The 19558-nt window shown below is 49.5% G+C and overlaps 1 protein-coding gene across 1 annotated transcript; it reads left to right on the top strand.

Annotated features, from left to right (window-relative positions):
• Positions 1-765: 765 nt before the first annotated feature.
• CCDC198 (coiled-coil domain containing 198) lies at positions 766-16684 on the top strand. The gene is made up of 6 exons (XM_026099988.2): positions 766-1085; positions 3845-3921; positions 9298-9375; positions 10643-10741; positions 11668-11830; positions 15908-16684. Exons 1-6 carry the CDS (start codon positions 881-883, stop codon positions 16156-16158), a joined length of 873 nt encoding a protein of 290 aa, XP_025955773.2. The 5' UTR covers positions 766-880; the 3' UTR covers positions 16159-16684.
• Positions 16685-19558: the final 2874 nt, after the last annotated feature.

Below are 19558 nucleotides of genomic sequence, written 5' to 3'. Positions count from 1 at the left end.
GCTGCGGGGCAGCGGCTGTGCGCGATGCTCTTCCAGGCCCCTTCCAGCAGCGCTAGATCCTTTCGGTACCCAGCTCCGAGCCAAAACCAGATTGCAGTTTGCAAAGAGCCTCCTCCCGGCGTTCATTTGGAAAAATAAGACTCAGCTGCTCTGTTCCTTCATGCCACAGGGGAGCCGCTGCGGGGGAAAGTCCTGAGCGACGCAGCCAGAAGCAGGAGCCGCTCAGCCGCGAGCGCGTGCTCGCTCATGGGCTCCGCATTCGCTGCTTTGGGCACTTCTTGCAGCTGGGTTAATAGGTGCTCTCACTGCCTCCTGCAACCTTACCCATGAAAAAAAACCCAAAACCAAAAAAACCCCACAACCTCCAAACCTGACCCCCTGTAATATTAGTCTTGTTTCATAAATAATCCTCCATATATATAACACACACACACACACACACACACACACACATATAACCATTCTGCCTCAAAGTGGAACAAATCACCAAGTCTCCCAATAAATTGCACCCTCTGAACCTGATTCTAACTTTGTGAGCAGAAGGGAAAAATAGAGAACTAAAAACCTTTGCATGATGCACGGGTCCTGCTCCGCTTACAGGTGCAAACAGAGGCAAGAAAAGCTCCCGGAGACTTTGCTGGTGCAAAGAGCAACTTCCCAGGCTGCGCCAGCTCCATGTCACCGTAGGAGCTGCTGGCTCTTGGCCCCTCCTTGGGAGGGCTGGAGCCACGTCAATGTTTAACCGGCCTCAGTGGACGGGGCCGAGCTGGGAAGGACGTGGGAGAGCGGCAGGAGCGAGCGGCCTTGCCCCCGCAGGCGGGCAGCAGCCGAGCCCAGCGAGGGGTTTTTCCTTTTCTGCCGGAGGCCGCCGCTCTGGAAAATGGGCCTGAGCTCTTCCAGGACACACCGCAGGGTGACCAAGGTGGCCCCAGCGCGAGCCGGGGGTGACCTGCCCGTCCTGCCCTACATCCCGGCCCCACGCCGGTTTTCCCACGCGCCGCAAGAGGCGGCGGAGCAGGAGAAAGCCGCGTTCCCAAGGCAGCTCCCACCCCTCCGGGAAACTGGGTACGGGAGACCCACTGCAGGTAAGAGGGGCCTAAGCAAATTATTGCAAATAATGATTGCAATTAATAATAAATAATAATTGCAAGAGGAGCAGCTGGTGGTTTGCCCTCGGTGGCACATCGGCCCTTACTCAGACAGGACGCCTGGAGAAAGCCCCTGGGAAGGAGCTGCGGGGTCACTCGGTGCGGTGGGGGGTGACGCAGGTGTGTGCACATGCCTGTCTGCATTAGTAGCTTTTTGCCATTTCCAGTGAGTTTCAGCTTTGGGAAAAAAAAAAAAAATCCTTTTTTTAATCTCCTTGCAACTTGCTTTGGGAAACTCTCTCAGTCAGCAGAGCCTGGGTCACACACTGCTGACACAAGTTGCCCTCCCATAAATAGCTCCACTTAGACAGCATTAGATCAGTATACAGCAGCCACGGGCTGCGTCCAAAGGAGGATGCACGCAGCAGCCCCCTAACTCATTACACGTGTCCTGCATACGTGCCACTGTTGGGCATAGCTATATAATTACCTTAATTATAATTAGATCCTGGGGAAGACACTCAGCAGGTAAAATTCAGCACCCTCATAAATAATACCTGCGTCTTGCACAGGGCTAATGGTGCAAGGCCAGAGGCAGAGGAATGCAAATACAACCACTGCATGTTTTCCCACGAGTGCCGGCACCAAGAGCCTCTCCCGTGCAGGACCGGCCGTGGCCCTTTGTAGCAGGTTTTAAATTCACTATATGCCCAGAGATGAGAAATGGAGGCACGCGACAGCCAGCAGAAGCTGGTGTGCAGCTCTATAACGAGCGAGATGAAGAACGGCTACTGCCAGCCACGTTCGATAAATCCCGAGCGCAACCTCCGTGCATGCCAATGAGGCTGCTCGCTTGGCGAAGGCTAATGCAGATGAACAGGATTTGCAGCCTTAGCGCTCCTCCTCTCCCCTTTCCCATTTCTAAAAGTGAATTTCAGACATAAACCAAACGCTGTTTAGCACTGCCAGACATTTCCTCTTCGGTACAGTCTATGGAGAGACATCGGGAGCCCGGGAAAGCAAACGTGTCTCGAGCAGGACAGCAGTCACGTCCCCAAGCAGAGGCCTGGGGCAAACGCAGATCAGCGCTGGGTACGCGACCCGGTGCAGCGTGACAGCAAGAGCAATCACATGTTCCCGTTCCAGGCAGTGATAATCACTGGGCATTTATCAAGTGCTTATAAAAATGCGTATTTTTATAAAAAATTTTTTAAACTCAATAAATGTCATTTATTATTACATACTTCATTTGCAGAAATGGGCATGGTCAAGAGCACTTGAGCGACGTGTTAGCTTGAGCTGCTGCCTAAATAAGCAAAACCTCGTAGAGAAGGATCTTATTTAGCTTACAAGGCTTCATTTGGGCTGGCGTTAAATTCCCCACTCGCCAGCAGAGAAAATCAGCTATTAGAGCACAAGGCAAAAAAAAAAAAAAGCTAAGTTTTTTCCTCCCAAGATGTCACCCGCACTGGAATTTCTCCCTTCGGGCGTCCCCCGCTCAGCGGTTAATCATTGCACGGGTGCTCGGCAGAGCGATGCAAACCATTTCTCCGGTGAACTCGGCTGTGCTCGCGAGAGGATTGCGGCGGCCTCGCAGCCGGGAGCTGCTGGAGTTGCCCGTATGCTTGGGTTCACCCCTATGAGATGACTTCTGATTTTTATAACTAGGAAGCTGGATCTCAGCTATAATGTAAGGCCCTTTCCCGGGTCTCCCATGCCATTCCCCAGCCTCTGTCCCCAATTCCTGCTCCCCCCCCATCCTTTCCCATGCTGCACACCGGAGCGGCCGGCTCAGGGCAGGTTGGGGTCCTGCCATGTAGGAGCAGCTACACATAACCACACACGTGAAACAGCGTTCATGTGCAACAGGACAGCTTTAGGGGAGGGAGGAGGAATAGAAAAACTTATATAAAAGCAAATACTTCATGCACACAAGTGTTTATCTGTGCAAGCAAGGCAGCAGCCTCCACCTGGAGAGCAATAGCACAGAACAGATCTGGGCTAGCAGTCGCATTCAGGCCTTAGCTAAAACACTGCTTTAATAACAGACATGGTGATCGCTGCTTGGTAGCACATCCTCCCCATGCACGTGTTTTTGGGCTGGTTCCCAAAGAAGAGGGCTGGTGACTGTGCTGCCTGCGTGCCAGCACTGCCCTCGCCAGCTCCTGAGCCTACTGGCTGCAGCCCAGGTCTGCCAGGGCCAGTAGAAGAGTTAAAGACATTTCTATAGGGTCCCTTGAAAATAAGCAAGATCTCAGAGACTGGGCAGCAAGACGACACCCAAAGTGTTGTCTGTTCCCTGCTTTAAAAGGGCCAAGCGTAAGCTCAGCCAGCAAATGCAACCAGGAACCAGCCAAACATGCAGTTTTCTTGGCCAGCGGACGGTCACAGGCCACGGGGGAGACCAGGGAGGACAAGGGGATGCTGGAGGAGGGAGTGGAGCAGCTGGGAAGCTGGAGGAGATGTGGAGGGTGGTTGTTCTGCCATACAGGTTGCAGGAGGGGCTGAGGAGGGAAGCAAGAGGTATGTATGTGGTGGACACAAGTTCGTTAGAAACTGCAGGCGCAGATCTATCCACGCTTTATTTCTGCTGCTAATAGAACAATTTATATCGTGAGTCACTGGAGCACAGCAAGAGAGACTTCACCAGGACAGGCCAGACAAGCGCTAGGCCAAAAAATATTGCAGAATACTGCCTAGGAGCCGACGATCACGCCAAAGTAACCTCACTCATTTCTCCTTTTCTAATCCCTAAGGGCCCCTTTCTTTCAACACCATGCTGGAAAAGGGAGACACCAGCATCATTAAGCAGCACCCACCTCGGAGACCTCAAGTAAGACGAGTTTGGAAAGCCTCCCGCGGCGTTGTGCCGAGCGACCCGGCCCCTCGGCCCGTAGACACGTGCTGTCGCGGCAGCGTGGCCACATGCTGCTAAAGCACCACGACAGGGAAGCAAACATCCTACAGCAACGCAAGTAGGATGCCTTCATCTTGTGGGCCAGTGCCCCTAAAGGAGTGTTATCAGCAGCCCAAGCTTGAGTTGACTGATTTCCTAGGGCAGCACAGATAAATCATGAGTACCACCTCTGCAGTCAACCTATTAGTTTAGGGGAAAGGAGTTTATCTTTAAGATCAGCCAAAGAATGGCCAACACTGCCTTTGCCTGCCTCCTTTCTGCACCGATTTTTTTTTTTTTTTTTTTTCAATGAAAGCCCTGTGTGAGGCTCAGGCCTCAGAAAGTCCCCTTCAAATGCTTGCAGTACTAAGCTGGAGCTGCATTACAGGGGCTGCACAGTTCTTGTAAAAAATCAGGTCTTCTAAAAACCAAAGGGAGAAGAAAGCTTTTTTTTCTTCCATTCTACCTGCATTTTCTTTGCCTCTCCACACCCTCCTGAGCTGACCACCACCTCCTTTCAAACTCCCCCCATCTCCTCTCCTCTTACCTGCTCACCATTTAAGGTGCAAAGATGCTGGTGTTTGGCTGAGGTTGACTTCTCTCACCTTTCCCACCCGTGCAAGCCTGAGCCTGTGCCCAGCTTAGGGAAGCTCCTTCCCTTCTCCTGCAGCCAGAGGGACCCTTTGCCTTGCAGACCCTTTTCTCACCCGCATCACTAGCAGGAGCTTTGCAGCTGCCTGCAGTTGCCCTTCCCCAGGACTGACACCCAATTTCACACATCCCTTCCCAGCCCCTTTCCACAGCCCCCTGCACCTCCCAGCTCAGGGAAGCACCCAGCTGCTAAAAATAACAGCCCATGCTCTCGTTTGGGCAGGACTTTCAGTTAGCAATTAAGGGCTAATATCACCCCTGCTGCCCAAGCTGACCCCGCTCATCCTGCGTTGAGGAACATGGGGCCATGTGAGCCCCAGGGCCCCACCAGCCACTAAATTAGGGAGCCCTCAGCTGATGTTGGTCAGGGAGAAACAGAGGCAAATGCTCTTCTCTGGCTCTTTAACCCATGAAATATGTCTATGTGCTGCTGTTGGCCATGACCTTCTCCTGCAGCCTGCGGGTAGATGGCGGGGTGCAGTTTGGAGCAGCCCCGAGGCTGTTCCGAGTTGCCCCAAGAACGCCCTGGCCGCTCAGCTGCCCCCGCGCAGAGATGTGGCTTTGCTCACGTCTGGTGCAAAGGCTCAGCCCCAACGTCGTGCCTTTGGCAAGGTGTCACCCCGCGAGCAGGGCAGGAGCACTGCTTTGGCCCCATGTGATGAACATGTGCTTCACGCCGGACCCTGGCTTTGGGGCCAGGTAATGCAGGGTTTTGCTCAGAGCATATCGTTCTTTCAATTAATTCCTTAACTGACCAGACAGTAGTTGTTCCTCTTTCACTGTTCCCATAAAAGTAAAACCCTGGAGACTTACTTCCCATATAGCTGATTTCTAGCAGGGTGTCCCTCGGCAGCGGCATGAGTCTCGGAAACCCCTACCGTGCTGATGCTGGTTCTCTCTCTTCTCGGCCAGCTTTATAACTCCTTGCAAGCAAAACCCCTGGGCAAATTTCTTGCCTCCCTGCATTGCTTTGGGAATCCAGCTGCTCCAACAAGCCCTGCTCCTTCCTGCGGTGTTATTTATGGCTTTCCTGCTCTCCGAATATTTGGGAATAAACTCTTTGCATGTGTAACACAAGGGCAAACCAGCTGAACTGGGACTGGTTGCTCAAGCGCTCCTTTCTGTGATTAAAATGCCAGTCCAGTGCATGGGACCTGGTCTTTTCGACATAAAGCAGAAGATCAGAACCACCAGACGGGGCCAGTTTAGATCCCTCCACTGCTGCCTGTAGTTCTGGTCAACACTAGCAGCTTTGGAGAGCACATAAGGACATCAAATATTGAATAAAGTGCCCCTCTATTAGGCCACAGGGTGAGACAGCAGCACCTGTGATGAGTCTAGCTACACCCTGTAAATAGGCACATGTAACCAGAGCCTCATTTAAAAATCTATTACCAGCATGTATTTTTTTAGTCATTGATTTTTTTTTTTCTATTACAACTGTATTTGTGTATTATTACTATACTGATACTATTCATTCCGGGACAAAGACACTATCAGTCCTACCCTGGGCTTCTTCCACTGTCATTAGAGAGCGTCAACCACATCAGCAAAAGCCATTTTCCCTGGGGGAATATTTTCAAAGATAGTGCAGCGCTGGAAGACCATGTCCTCTTCAAGGACTGCCAGAGGGTTTCAGTCGTGGAGTATTTGCAGGGAAAAGTCCTGTGAGATTCACAAAGAAGAAAGGAAAAAAAGGCTGATTTTTTTTTCCAGCCTGTGATGCAAGTGAACTTTACCCGAAAGCCTGAGACTTCTCTGTCCTGGCACCTGCAGCGAGATGGGCCAAAAGGCAAGGGAGAGGATGCGCTTGCCCTTGGCCGGCCGCGGTTCCTGGCTCCCTGGCATCTGGGAGTGATGTACAGCCGGGACGGTAACTTGTAGTGGCACATGCTGCCATCTAGTGTCATTTCTTAAATGAGCAGAATTTCTAAGTCAGGTTTTTTTTTTTTTTTTTTTGGTGCTAAAAGACTAAAGAAAATAGCTGGCTCCATGCAAACTTCCTACTGGCCGAGACAGCAAAGAAGCTGACGGTGCGGATGCTGCTGGGTAGTCTTGCGAGGAAAACACTGGGATGAGATTTGGGAAACCGGCGTTTTTTTTTTTTTTTTTTTTTTTCCTGGCTCATGGTTCACCTGAGTCTCTGCTAGCTGCAACCTAGGGAAGCTGGTGAGCGTGGCCCTCGGGGCCGTCCCGTGCAGGACAGCCCATTCCCTGCACTTCCTAAGCAAAACAGGGGTCCCGTAGTGCATGTCTCTGCCTGTAAAACAGAGCTGTTAATAATTCGGGTTGGACTTGGGTTAGATGGCGAAGTCCTCAGGGCAGTGACCATTTCTCGTGGTGCGTTTGTAGAGTCGCTGCCATACAGCAGCCTTGAGCAGGCCTGGTGCCTTCGGGGCCGACGCAGCATCAGTGCTGCTTCCCGCCCAGAAGAGAATTAAGAATTAAAAGTTGAGATCTGATGAGCTGGGAGGAGAAAATGGCAAATTTGGCACCTTTTTAGCACAACACTTTGTACCAACACCTCTTCCTCAGAACAGAGGAGGAACCCAAGTGGCACCCATATCTTCACCCACAGCTCTGGACACATTTACAGTCAGGACTTAGCTTGCTTTCCCCTGAGCTTTATCTCTAAATCTTGTTCTGCACCGCTTCCTTACAGGTTCTTGTAGAAATGACCCTCCACGCTCTTCCCTTCTCCAAAGCACATTAAAGTCCCTCTGTTGGGCTCCCTACGCATCCCCCAGGAGCTTTTCTCCTGGGTAGCAGATGTGCTTTTCCTCAGCTGGAAGCTCTCATGGCTTCAGCTGCCGACTTCCCCAGAGGATCCGCTTGCATCCTCGTCTTCGTCATGGTTTCTGTGAGGTGTAGCAGCAAATCCAATGCCGGTTTGGTGTACAGCAGCACGGGAGTGCACCAGGCACTGGCACCAGTGGGGATGGAGATCTCATGGTGGAGCCACAGGACTAGTTTGTTGCTGCTGGCAGTTACACGTTGCAGATGTTCCTGGGAGGAAGCTTGCAGTATTTGGCATTCGTGAGTGGGTGTTGTGCTGACTTGACTAACACCTCCTGGATCAATCCCAGGACTTGATCCTGGGAAGGACATAAAATAAAAGACCTTAGTTCATATTAGGTGAAAAACCAAAAGATGTTAACGAGGGGGGAGAAGCTGAAGCAGAAATAGTGCATGAGCTGCACTGACTGCAGCGTAAGAGTTCAGCCTGGAGAGGAAAGTGTAGGCAAACATTTGCTCTGCAAACAGCTAAGCCCCTGGAAAATGCTCCTTTGCCTTTGCTGCTGCTCCTCTGCTGAAGGTTTCCAGGTCCACCTCTGCCGGCAGAGCTGTTCGCAGTGGTAGGCAGGCCCGTTTAAATGGTCTAAACTGGCAGCTGAAGGGGGAACATGCTGCTTTGGACTCAGTCAAACCAGGGAGTGTTCACACGGGAGGCTCTGCTGGAGGAGGTGTGGGACTGTCTCCACTCACAGGACGTGACGCAGACCCTTCCTCATCAGCTTAAGACACCAGCTCTGAAGTGACACAATGATATGCCTGAAAAGTCATCTCAGAGCTAAAGTACCTAGGAAACCTGGGGGAATGTCCCGCTGGTGACAGGTGGCTTTGGACTGGGCCTCTTCTGCTTTCCTGGGGTTGGTGTACCCACAAAACGGCGCTGAGTTTGGGTTCCCCTCTGGCATTCCTTCCCTGCTTACTCCATGTGATGCTGCTGACTTTTCTTTACTGCATTGTTGCATTTATTTATAGGATGCTCAAACATTACAGCTCAGGCTTTGGTAGCAATTCGGTCTGTACAGCTAAAGGCGAGGAAATTCATGTGAATGTCTCAAGAGGTTAATGTCCCACATAAAGTGTAAGTCAGGTCTTCTCACTGAAGTCCTTGATGATGCTCCACTTAATTTTACAGAAGCCACACTGAGCTAGAAGGGAAAACCAGCAATACCAAGCTGAGGAGTAATCCAATATCATCTGGTAGTCTGGCATAATTTAAGGAGATATTTTAGTTCCTTAAAATTGAAATCCATGCTCAGAGCAGTCTGTAAAGCACTCCTCTGCCTGCCTCCATTAGCCACCTGGAAGAGCACTTCGCACCATGAGCAACCTCTGCAGAGTGGGGTATTGCTCAGGCTAACGTATGGGAGATGGGTTGGACAGATGGGCAGTGCTCTGAGTCTCAGGTAGCCTCAGGTGACCTGGTAGGAGACATTTCATTACATTATGATGCAATTCTGTGCTTCAGTTTCTGGTTACATGTCGTATTTGTCTTGTTGGCTCCAACGTGAAGCTCTCCAGGCTGGGGTTTGTCCTCACTGTGGTCTTGGCTGGAGCCTTAGGCACTGCTATGGCAAAAAGAAGAATCGCTTTAGGGATGGAGACAGAAGGGAGCGCAGGAATTTCAGCTAGGCTTTTCCCGCTTTGACTCTAATGCAGGAGATTCCCTCAGTTTTGTCCCTTTGTGAAGCACTCCCGGAGAAGTCCATCTCTCCACGTGCTCATTACAGATGCCAATCTCCCTTCCCTATCCCCAGCAGCTGGGCCAGGATTGGAACTGGAAAAACGTCAAGGTAGTTTAATATCGGGTTCTCATGTTTTATGATTGCGGGGAATGAGGAATGCTGAACGTTATAAATATTGGACTTGTAGAAGCTTGAACCTGCTGGCCTTCTCGCTGCCGAAAAGCTCCCGAGTCAGCAAGACGCGGCAGCAGCTCCGAAAGCGAAGGTGAGCGTTCGGCAAAGAGCAAACGCCGGGGAAACTGGCACGTTCCCACCGACCGCGGGTAGCCTCCCACGTCACAGCTGCTTTAATCACTTTGGGGGCTGATCTGAGAGCTGGTGGCAGCGAACGTGGTGAGATTCTCCCACCGCTCGCGATGGGTTTTCGCTCTGTTCTGCCACCAGCTCATCCGCGCTGGTCGCTGGGCAGCGGCTGGTCTGCAGCTCACGGGTCCCCATCCATCGCGGTCCCGCAGCCTCGCTCAGGTTGGTGCCGTCACGATGCCCGAAACGAGGGCAGAGCTCAGTGGTTTGCACCAGCTGTGCTCTCATCCTGGGCTGGGCCTGAGAACCAGCTCAAAAAAAAATGGGATGTGGGTGAAAGGATATAGAGCCAAGTGGTAAGTTTTTCACATACGATGAATTCTAGGGGCTTGAGGGCTTTTTTTTAGGAGCAAACTCTGGAAGCTAAACTTCCTCGGTGGTGAACAGGACTCGTTTTAGTCCCCCAGCCTACACAAACTGAAGGTGATGGCACAGGGATCACCTCTAATCCCAAGCAAAAAGATCAGCCGGGCCATCTCCACCAGGGCCAAGAGGGCCGACTTTCCCACAGTGCTCCCTAATCCCGGGAGTGCCTGTTATTGAACCTCCAGCGTGAGATGCTTGGGCTTGGAAAATCCCTTGATGATGAGGACCTGATGAGTCAGGACCTTAAATATCTTTGAGAATAAAGGTCTTAGGACCTCTTTTATAAAACAACTGAGCAAGCTGAACCCATCACTTGCAGTCAGCTTGCAGCAGGGAGAAGCTTGCATTTGCTGTGTGCCATAAACACCTCCTCTGTGCTGGGAGGAGATGACGCTGGAGTTAGAGTCACTCTCCCACTGAACTATTTCTTTATATGTTTAGTGATTCACTTGGTTAGTGATGCTGCTGGTCCTTGTACGAATGCAGAACCTTTTGCAAACAAAGCTTTCGCTATGTCTATTCAGCCATCCAGTAGTTTGCTGAAAACTGAGGTCACATTTTGAACTTTTTAACATTGCCTTAATGAAGGCTGGGAGTCTCCATAGTACCCCAGAGCTGCAAGATAAACTGCAAGGACTGTGAACACTTGTGATAAATTTCTACAAGTTGGCTACTCAGGAAAATGCTCACTGCCTTTATCCAGAGAGCGCCTGAGGGACAAGGAGGGGGTTTGAGAGCTGCTGGCTGATTCTTTGTTTCAGAAAATGCAGGTGTATTTATTTATGTGTTTATATACCTTACAGGCTCTGGAGAAGAGGGGGCAAACCCTGAAACACTTCCCTGGCAGACGGCAGCACTTACACAAGCTGCAGATGCTGGACTTGCACCGCAGGCGCCGAGAGGTGAGGCTGAGACCTGGGGGAGCGGGCGCCTGCCTGGGTCTTTCCTCTTCTAACAGCTATTTGCCCCTTGCCCTCAAACATAGACAAAGAGGTGGAAACCTTTGCTTCTGCCTCACTTTTCTGTGCAATGATGTCCACATGGGTGACCATAAACTGATTTTGCTTCCTCCTAAACATAATTTTGCTGGCACTGCCAGCAAAACTCACCCTGTTCTCCCGGTCACTCAGGTAGACATGAGGCAAGGAGCACCCCCAGGACCCCCCTCAGGACCCCAGGTCCCTCCCAAGTGGCCAGCCATGAGAGTGGCTGGGACATTTACACTTTTCCCGTTAGTGAGGGAAGACCCAGGTCTTATGAGAAATGAAGTTACCCAGAGGCAAGGAAGGAAACACTGGGAACTGCGATTGTGGGTGCTGGTCCTCGCTCTGTTAATGACCTGGACCAAGTCCGTGCAGCTCCCTGTGCCTCAGGCCCCAGCTGAAAATGTGGATCCCGACGCTGGTCCCCTTCCTGAAGCGTTTGGGGACCTGCAGGTGACGGATGCTGTGTGGCCCTTGCGTGACTCGATGGGGGACAAGCAAATACCTACCTGCAGGCTTCTTTGTATTTCTTTCTCAATTCAGCTGTCACTGGGCCACAGAGCAGTTGAACTCAATCATTTTTTCTGCCCTAGGAAAAGTTCAGTAATTATTTCTGATTTTTCAAAGCTTTACCCTCATTTGACAGTTGCCCATGGAGAAACCAAAAACTCAGTCCAGGTCATGTTCTGTCATGCACCTAATTTGGCAGATATGATTTGCCCTGGTTAAACTACTCAACTGCATAATTATTTTCAGCACCAGCCCCCTAATGATATGCTGTGTTGAGCTGTTAAAACGTGTTTGCGCCTCCGTTGCTTGTGTTGATGACTCATTTGCAAACCCAGGCTGAGCTGAAGAGAAATCTCCACAGGGAGGCAAAAATCAATAAACAAAAAATCAAGGAATTCAACCCGAAGAAAGTCCTTGGCAATCTCCAGAGAAGCAACAGCTCCGAAAGTCGAGACCTCATCCCTGCTGAGCACAATCAGACCTTTAATGGAGACTGTGGTAAGTAGAGTAATTTTCCAAGGAGATGTGCAACTTGCTAGCATTTTAAGTGTCATCAAATAAGTTTCCCTACGGAAGCTGCTTCCACTGCTCCAACTCCTGCAGTGACACGGTGCAAGGTCGAAAGCCTTGGTGCAAAAGCAGTTCAGGCACAAGGCAAACCGTTGAGGTGTCTCACAGCAAGGCACAGGTCTCTGGGCTGCTTCTCTTAATAGACCCGAATAAATCTCAATTATGACCCCCCACAGTGAAATATTTATAGAGGCATAAAAACAAAGTCACTAGGACCAGGCTCTGCAAGACCAGGTTCCCACAGACAGACGAGTCCTGAGATTGCCCCATGGGTTCCCACACATCCCTGAGCTCTCCTCGGCACTAAATCCAACACTTGGATTAATCAGAACTGCACTGTGTTTAACGTGCATGCAGCTGGAAAGGTATAGATGGTTGTATGCATGAACATAGGTGGGTTGGGGGGGAATCTCTGAAGTTTCTTCCAGCTTAAGAAAATGACTGCTTGAAGATCAACCCTTCCACCAAGTTTTGCCCCCTCCCCTCTGCCCGCAGCACTGAACGCAGCTTGCCTGAGCCTGGGATGTGCTCAGGTCGATGTACGACTGTCTGTCCATGCAAACAGCGTGACGATATCACGGTGTTTTCTCCGGGAAGGTTAGCAGTCACTGATAAAACATGCCCTGCCAATTTTCCTTCAAGCAGGAGACATGAGTTACCGTGGCAGTCTCTGCGCTATAGCACACATCATCTCTAGCTGGGGAAACACAGCAGAGCAGCAGCCCACCACCGAAGACTGATTTCCCTGCATCGGCGCTGAACCAATTTCCTTCCCAGAGGGAGCACAGGGATGTAACCGTGCTGAAGAGCTGTGCAGCTGTGGTAGTTGATGTGTACACAATTATGAGATTCCCAAGCAAAATAGATCAGGGCACATGGTGCAAACAGCCGTATCGGATCGTCAGCTACTGTCAAGCAGGCTGGACTTCCAAAGAGCTATTGTACCACACTGCTTTAGCTATGGCCCAAATTTTTCTTCTCTGGAGAAATAGGAACTGCAACATGCCTTTGCGGCAAAAGGAAAAACTGGATGATCTGAGATTGCCGGTTATTTTCGGTGACCCTGCAAGTCTGATACTTGGAAGAATAGTCAGCTTTGTCACTCCTCCTTGACATGCATAAGGACCAAAGGCGAGTACCCACTGTCCCTGGGCTAGCATGGTGATGGCACAGCTAGTGGCTGGCTCTTCAGGTGCTTTCAGGGAACAACTTCCTTCCCGTTGACTCAGGGAAGGAAGAGTTTTCTCCCCAAACTTTCACATCTCTACATCTGGCCTCCTTCAAGCCTCTGCTGTGCCCGCACCTGCTCCATCATCACTGATGGGCTGTTGGGGGTCCATTGCCTGGCGGGTCTTGCCACATCGCTGACTGCACCTCATTTTGCCCAATTTGCCACGCTCTTGGTGCTGCTCCTTCCCACAGCTGCATCCGGGAGCCCAGAGCAAGCCGAACTGCCTGTGCGCATACAGCCCTGCTGCTCACTTGGGCTGCAGCCCGGGGCATGGGAGGCACTCAGCCCGAGATGGGGATGTCACGAAACGTGTCTGGTTCTCCGTGGGGGGAGGAAGAGGAAGGAGGAAGCAAGGATCCATCGGGTTTCAGTGACAAAGTCAGTAGCTGCCACCTTGTCCCCAGGACAGGCAGTTTATCCACATATTCCCAGCAGAGTGCAGAGCCTGGCACACCTCCATCTCTGTCCTGCTGCTGGCTTTCCCACCAAAGGGCAGCTTAGAGCGTGGCTGCGGACAAAAACCTGTGCTGTAAGGACAAGCAGGGGACTAGGGAGCAAAAGAGCTTGGCAGAATGGTTGTAACCAGTGAAAAGATATTGAAAAGCAAATGATTCCAGCACATCTATTTGTCCTTCAATGCTGTAATGCTCCACACTAAAAAGAACTTGCCCATGTTATAGTCGCTGTCAATGCCAGGAGGTGAACATAGATTTTTGGGGTGTTGTGTGTTCCAGTAAATATTCTCTGCCAGCAAAATCCAGCCTTCCTCAGACCTGCAATACCAGGCCCCTGATGCTGTCTAGATCCTTTATGAGCCACCAGAGTGCCTGAAGGACAAGGAGATGTCTTCTGGCTCTCCGATGTTGGGGGAAATATCCCATTGGGCCAAATTTCAGGATGAAATGAAGGCATGACTAGATGGAGGGGTGTGGTCAGCCATTTACTGTCAGGCAGGTGAAACCCTTCTCTAGAGGCTGATGTTAGGTTGGATGGTTTTGCTGCAGTGACGTACGAGCCAGTTCTGTTATCGGAGGACGGGAGAGGCAGCTCATCGGAGCTGCACGTGGAGGAGCTGGATTGCCAGCTGGAAGGCAGAGCACCCTTCGTCATGTTTGGAAAGCTGGAACCAGGCTTAGCGGAGTCATGCTGTTAAACAGCTTTAATGGTACCAGGAATTCGCCCTGCTAGGGAGGCCCAGGCAATAAAAGGGGAAAGAGCGGTTTGAGCAACAGCTGTCATAGATTTGCTCCTGGCTTAATCACTCATTGTCCACCACGCTATTGTATTCATATGCATATTACAGCCTCTGGACCACTGCCCATCCTACGTGAGTGTGGGGTAAATGTTACAGTCACTTAGGTTACTAAATTGTTAGGTCTAGTTTTATATGGAAACTTCTTCTCACTGCCCAGAGCCAGGCAATTTCCTTCACAGCTTTGCATCCCTTCGGGTGGTGCATAATTAAGGTGAAATGTCCCCAGTTAGATGGTTTCCAGCTATCGCTCTGTGATAGTCTCAATGCCTGACGTGAAAATGCATCATGTGGACTCCATTCAGAGCCACGTCCTCTTTTACTGGTGACAGATCCCAGCCTCTCTTGGGCATATTCCCCTGCTACAGGTCCCTTCACGGCACAGCAGGGAGTACAACATGCTCCGTATTAGCAGCAATGCCAGGAAATGCTGAGAAGCGACTTGCTGTTCCTCAGCGCACCTTGAGGAAGGGTGAACAGCAGGAATGGGCTTCTTGGACTCTAATGATTCAAAAGCCAGATTCTGACCTGCTTTCACAGCTTTCTTGTTCCCTCTGGTCCTTTCAGGTTCGCTCTCCTTAGCACGTCCTTTGTCCTCACGCAAACACCTTTCACGCTGCTCCGAGGTCAGGATCAGGTCTCACCCTCTGTAGTGCAAATCCGAAGGGCTGTCTTGCGGTGTTTGGAATTTGGGCATGACTCTCATCGCCTGAGGCCTGCTCGGTGAGCGGTTGGGATGGCCGGAGACACCTTGCATATGAAGAGACATTACTCTCTCCACTGCAGTGGAAACCAAAGAGAATCTCAGCCTCCCTGCTCTGCTCTGCTTGCCACAGTGTGCGCCTGATAACCATAGGACTGGAAAGGTGTCACTGAGGGCAAAAAGGCTTAAACCAGCGCAGATCTTGTCTGCCAGTGAACTTTTACCAGGAGAGAAGGGAGCAGACTTGGTTGCTCCTTTTATTCCTTCAGGTTTCTTAGCGTCATTGCTCTTCTGCTTGGGGATAAAAACTAAACTGGAAGTTTCATTACAGCCGGAGCAATTGCAGGGCACAGTTACCACCCCCGAAAAGCCTGTGCTGATTTGCCCTTGCAGGAAGGCTGCTCTGGTGGGCAGCCTGTCAGCCTCGGACTGCTCTGTCCCCGGCACGCTGCGACGGTCAAGGCATTAGAGAGCACAAGCTGCTCAGATACTGATACATTAGGAGTCATTTAAGCATCTCGGATCTGAACTTGCTCCCTGGGCATGCAACACGGGAATCCTGCCTCCCACGCTTGTGGGGCAGCTGTTAAACCATGATTCCTCTTGCCAGACTCCATAATTTTACTGAATATAATCCTGAATATATTGTGCTTGGCCCTGCCCAGCCCAGAGCATCTGCGCTGGTCTGGCAGGGAACTTTCAGGGACATCTTTACATGAATCCAGCTGCCCATAGCAATGTCCAGCTCAGCCCTACAAAACTGAGCATGCAGCTCAGCAAAATTAAGACAAATTTCTTTTTTTTTCTTTTTTCTCCAAGGAAATACATGGGATGGACAATTTTCAGGGCAACATGACAGGGGTGAATCTTCTCCAAGCAAGAGCAGCAAAGCTGATATGTGGTTCTGTCGGGAGCAGCCTGCAAGAGACCTGTTCTGGGATAGCTCCAGCACTGACTCGGAGGACTGGGAAAGGGAAGGGAAGAACTTTTATCACAAACCTACTCTTGTAAGAACCAAGACAGAGAGAATTCCTCTCTTCGATGAGCTTATCTTGGATGAAGATTTGTAGTTGCGTGTTGTGGGATGAGAGTGGTGTGCTAAAAAACAACCCAGAGCGCTCTGGTTGGGCTGAAAATCCCCTGGCTGGATATATTGAGGGTATAGACATGGTGTGGTGTTTGTAGTAAGCTGAATTTCTGTAAGCATGAGCCAGTGGAAAAGGCTACTGAAAAAAAAGGAGATCGCTGACGTGGGGTGAATAATAACTGTTTTGGGAATGTGGCTGAATCTGGAAAAAAAATGGCTTGGGCTGAGCAAGAGTTGAGTGAGGGGTGGAGGGAGGAGAAGGCTGGCAAAACAAACAAACAAAAGCTTGAAAATGCTCTGAGTTAACCCCAGTTACAGTATTAAGTTCAACTTGAAATGAAATGTTCCGCTTCCCTTTGGAACTTTTAACTTTAACTTACTGGTTAGCTTTTTTTTTTTTTTTTTTTTTTTTAACCTTATGTCCTTTTCTAAACCACAAAAATCTGGTTCAAAAAGGAAAAGTAAAATGATTGGCTTAGGATAGCTTTAAAATAAATATTCTGGCATTTCCAAAATTCCATTTTGACTTTGTTTTTCTAATTCCCACCTCCTCCCCCACTACCAGACACAGTAATACATATACTGTCTTCAGTACTAAACTCCAATTTTATAGATATTCTTCTGAAAAAGCTGGCCTTTGTTCACTTGCTTTCTCTGCCCAGGTTTGGCACTGTGCAATGAATGGTGGAAACGGAGAGATTTCTAACATCTCTCACATGCCCAGATCGCAGCGTGAGCAGTGTGCTGGTCTAGGCTATTGCATCTACTGGAAAATGCAGTTGCCTGCAGCAACCTGACAGTCCTAAGTATATTCAACGTAACAGTTGTATAAAAGGTACTAGACACATCAAAGAGAACCTTGAAGTTTCCATCCCTCCTAGACTGCATTTTTTCATAAAATTCCCTATCTTTCCATCTAAAATTGTTCATTATCTGCGAGTCAACTTTGTTCAGTTCTCGTCTCCTCTCTAGTTATCTTTGTAGGTCTGCAAAGGCCACCACGGCAAACGTGCATCGGCTCTGTGGAAGAAGGAATAAGTCATTCAAGCATATACACAAAATGATTCTCTGGGACTTCAGTTACCCATCATGTAGCTATTTTAATGTGGCAGGCTGGGATAGGCAGGGATTGGGGCTACGCGAGGAAGGGAGGGAGCAGACTGCCAGTCCTGGCACTGGCAGAAAGACCTGCCTGATTCTCAGCATGAATTTTGCCTCTGCTTGAAGTTGCAGAGCATGTCATGATGCTGAAGGGCATTAACTCTTCCTCCTACCTCCCTTTCCTGCCTGCCTCGCTGGTTTGCTTTCCACTTGGTCTCTCTAAAACCTGCCACAGGGTAAAACATCTTCAGATTAGCTTGTTGGCCTCGAGACTGCCCATCAGCTAAGACCAGTTAGAAATTGCATATACACATACACACACACAGAGTGAAACAAATCCTGCAGCCTTTCCATTGCCGGTCACTGACGTCCTCTTGTCTACACATCACCTAGTTAACTCAAGATCTGGACTGCTGTTTGCCTGGGTTTCTGTGGTGTGACTTGGTTGGCTTCACCTCAGCTGAGCTACTTTTGTTTTCCAAATATATGAGAAGGGAATCGGGTCCGTTCTTCCTCCCTGCTCACCAAGGGCTCAGCGCAAGATAGGAACTCTATAAATAACAAAAAAAATCATTATTGTCACAGCAGGTTTCATTTCCTGCAGCTGGAAATCTTACCCTCTTATTTCTCAAGACAGGCCATCCAGAATGACTGCATCAAGAGTCACTTAATTTTCCAGGACAACGCAGGGTTTGGATAGCTCAGGCCAGGTGAAGCGTAGCCTGCACCACTGTTTCGAACCTGAGCTCGCTCCCACAAAGCTGTCTTGGATGTGTCTGCACTGCATCCTCAGATTCCTGGTTTGTGTAGCCAGAACAAGAGCAGGAGAGACATTTTTATGCATGATCAGGGGAATTAGAAGCCCATGGCTGACTCAGTTTCAATGGAAATTAGGTTTTTGTCTCTGCCAGGGTTTGTTGAAAAACCCAGGCAAAGCAGGAGCTGCAAATCACAGCCAAAGCCCAGAGTAAAACCTGGAGCCTCCAGCACAGCTGCCCAGCATTCAACTTCTCTGTCCTGATTTCATCTCTCGCTCTTTGACATCTCCGCACATACACCCATTACAGCATGTCTGCATGGTTCATGGAGGAAACTGCTCTTTGGAGAAAGCCCGCATGCCGCATGTAATTTCGCTGAAAGGCCAAGAAAACAAACCCCAACACAGAGAAGGAGCAATAGCTGAATTGATTTTAATGAGAAAGGAGAACTGCTAGTGGCTAATGAGTCTGTGTCTGGATTCTGCGTTTTTAAAAAATGCCCCTGAGAACTTCGCTCATAAACATGGTCATCATGCGTGATCTGGAAATATTGTGAGAGCTTTGAATTCAATGTTGAGGGTATGCTGAAAAGGTCAATGATTTAATGGGCTGGAACAATTAATCTGGCACTTGTCTATACACCTGTCCTCTTAATGATTTGACATATCTCCCGTCTGTGTTCCCATCTGTCAACAATTAAGCTATAATTGGTGGCAATGCAATTTATCTGAAATAGAGTTGATTAGTTTTCCAATAGTGATGTTGCCAGTGTTTGGGAAGAGCGCTGCACACAGAGAAGAGTACATGGACCAGTCAATCCATATCACGCACTGCACAGGGAAGAGACTCTGAGCATTAATTTGTCAAATTACAGTGCACAAAATTTGCTCTTATAGAGGCAATAAAAACAGCAACCTTGCTTTCTACTTCTGGTGCTCAAAATTGTTTGATTATGATGCTTTCAATTGTATTAATTCATCATAACCTGCAGAGAGGCAGACAGCAACTCATTCTCTTCTAATGTTTCCTAACATCCTTCCAGAGGCTGGAAATGAAAATGTTTTCTTTATTACTAAAGGCAAAGCTTCGACTTTTCTACAAATCACAAATCACAAGTGATGGAAAAAAAACACTGCATGTGCTGCAACTCAGCAGCGAAGATTTTACAGAAATGTTTGCCTTTGAACAGCTCCCAATTTCAAATGCTTATTATCATCTCATCATTTTAAGGGTGTGTCTTTACAGTCATCTAGAGGATGAAATTTGCCACTCAACGTAGCCATCTGCAACCGCAGCCCGTAGCACTGATCACACACACATTTAATGCAATTCACAAACAACACACACCAGTGCCTCTGTTTTAGTCGAGCCCCTCTGCCTTGACCCCAACATCAAGAGTGTGCATCCATACAGAGGCCATATTTGCAAGTTTATACCTCCCTGCATGCAACAATTTTTTAAGAGAGATCATTTAATGGGGCAGTCTCTGCATTTCCTAAGAATCTCAGTGCTGAAGCGTGGCTC

This window comes from Dromaius novaehollandiae, chromosome 5 (genome assembly GCF_036370855.1).
Source record: "Dromaius novaehollandiae isolate bDroNov1 chromosome 5, bDroNov1.hap1, whole genome shotgun sequence".
Lineage (NCBI taxonomy): Eukaryota > Metazoa > Chordata > Aves > Casuariiformes > Dromaiidae > Dromaius > Dromaius novaehollandiae.
The sequence above is the reverse complement of the archived record's forward strand: the minus strand, read 5'-3'. Positions and strand labels throughout refer to the sequence as shown.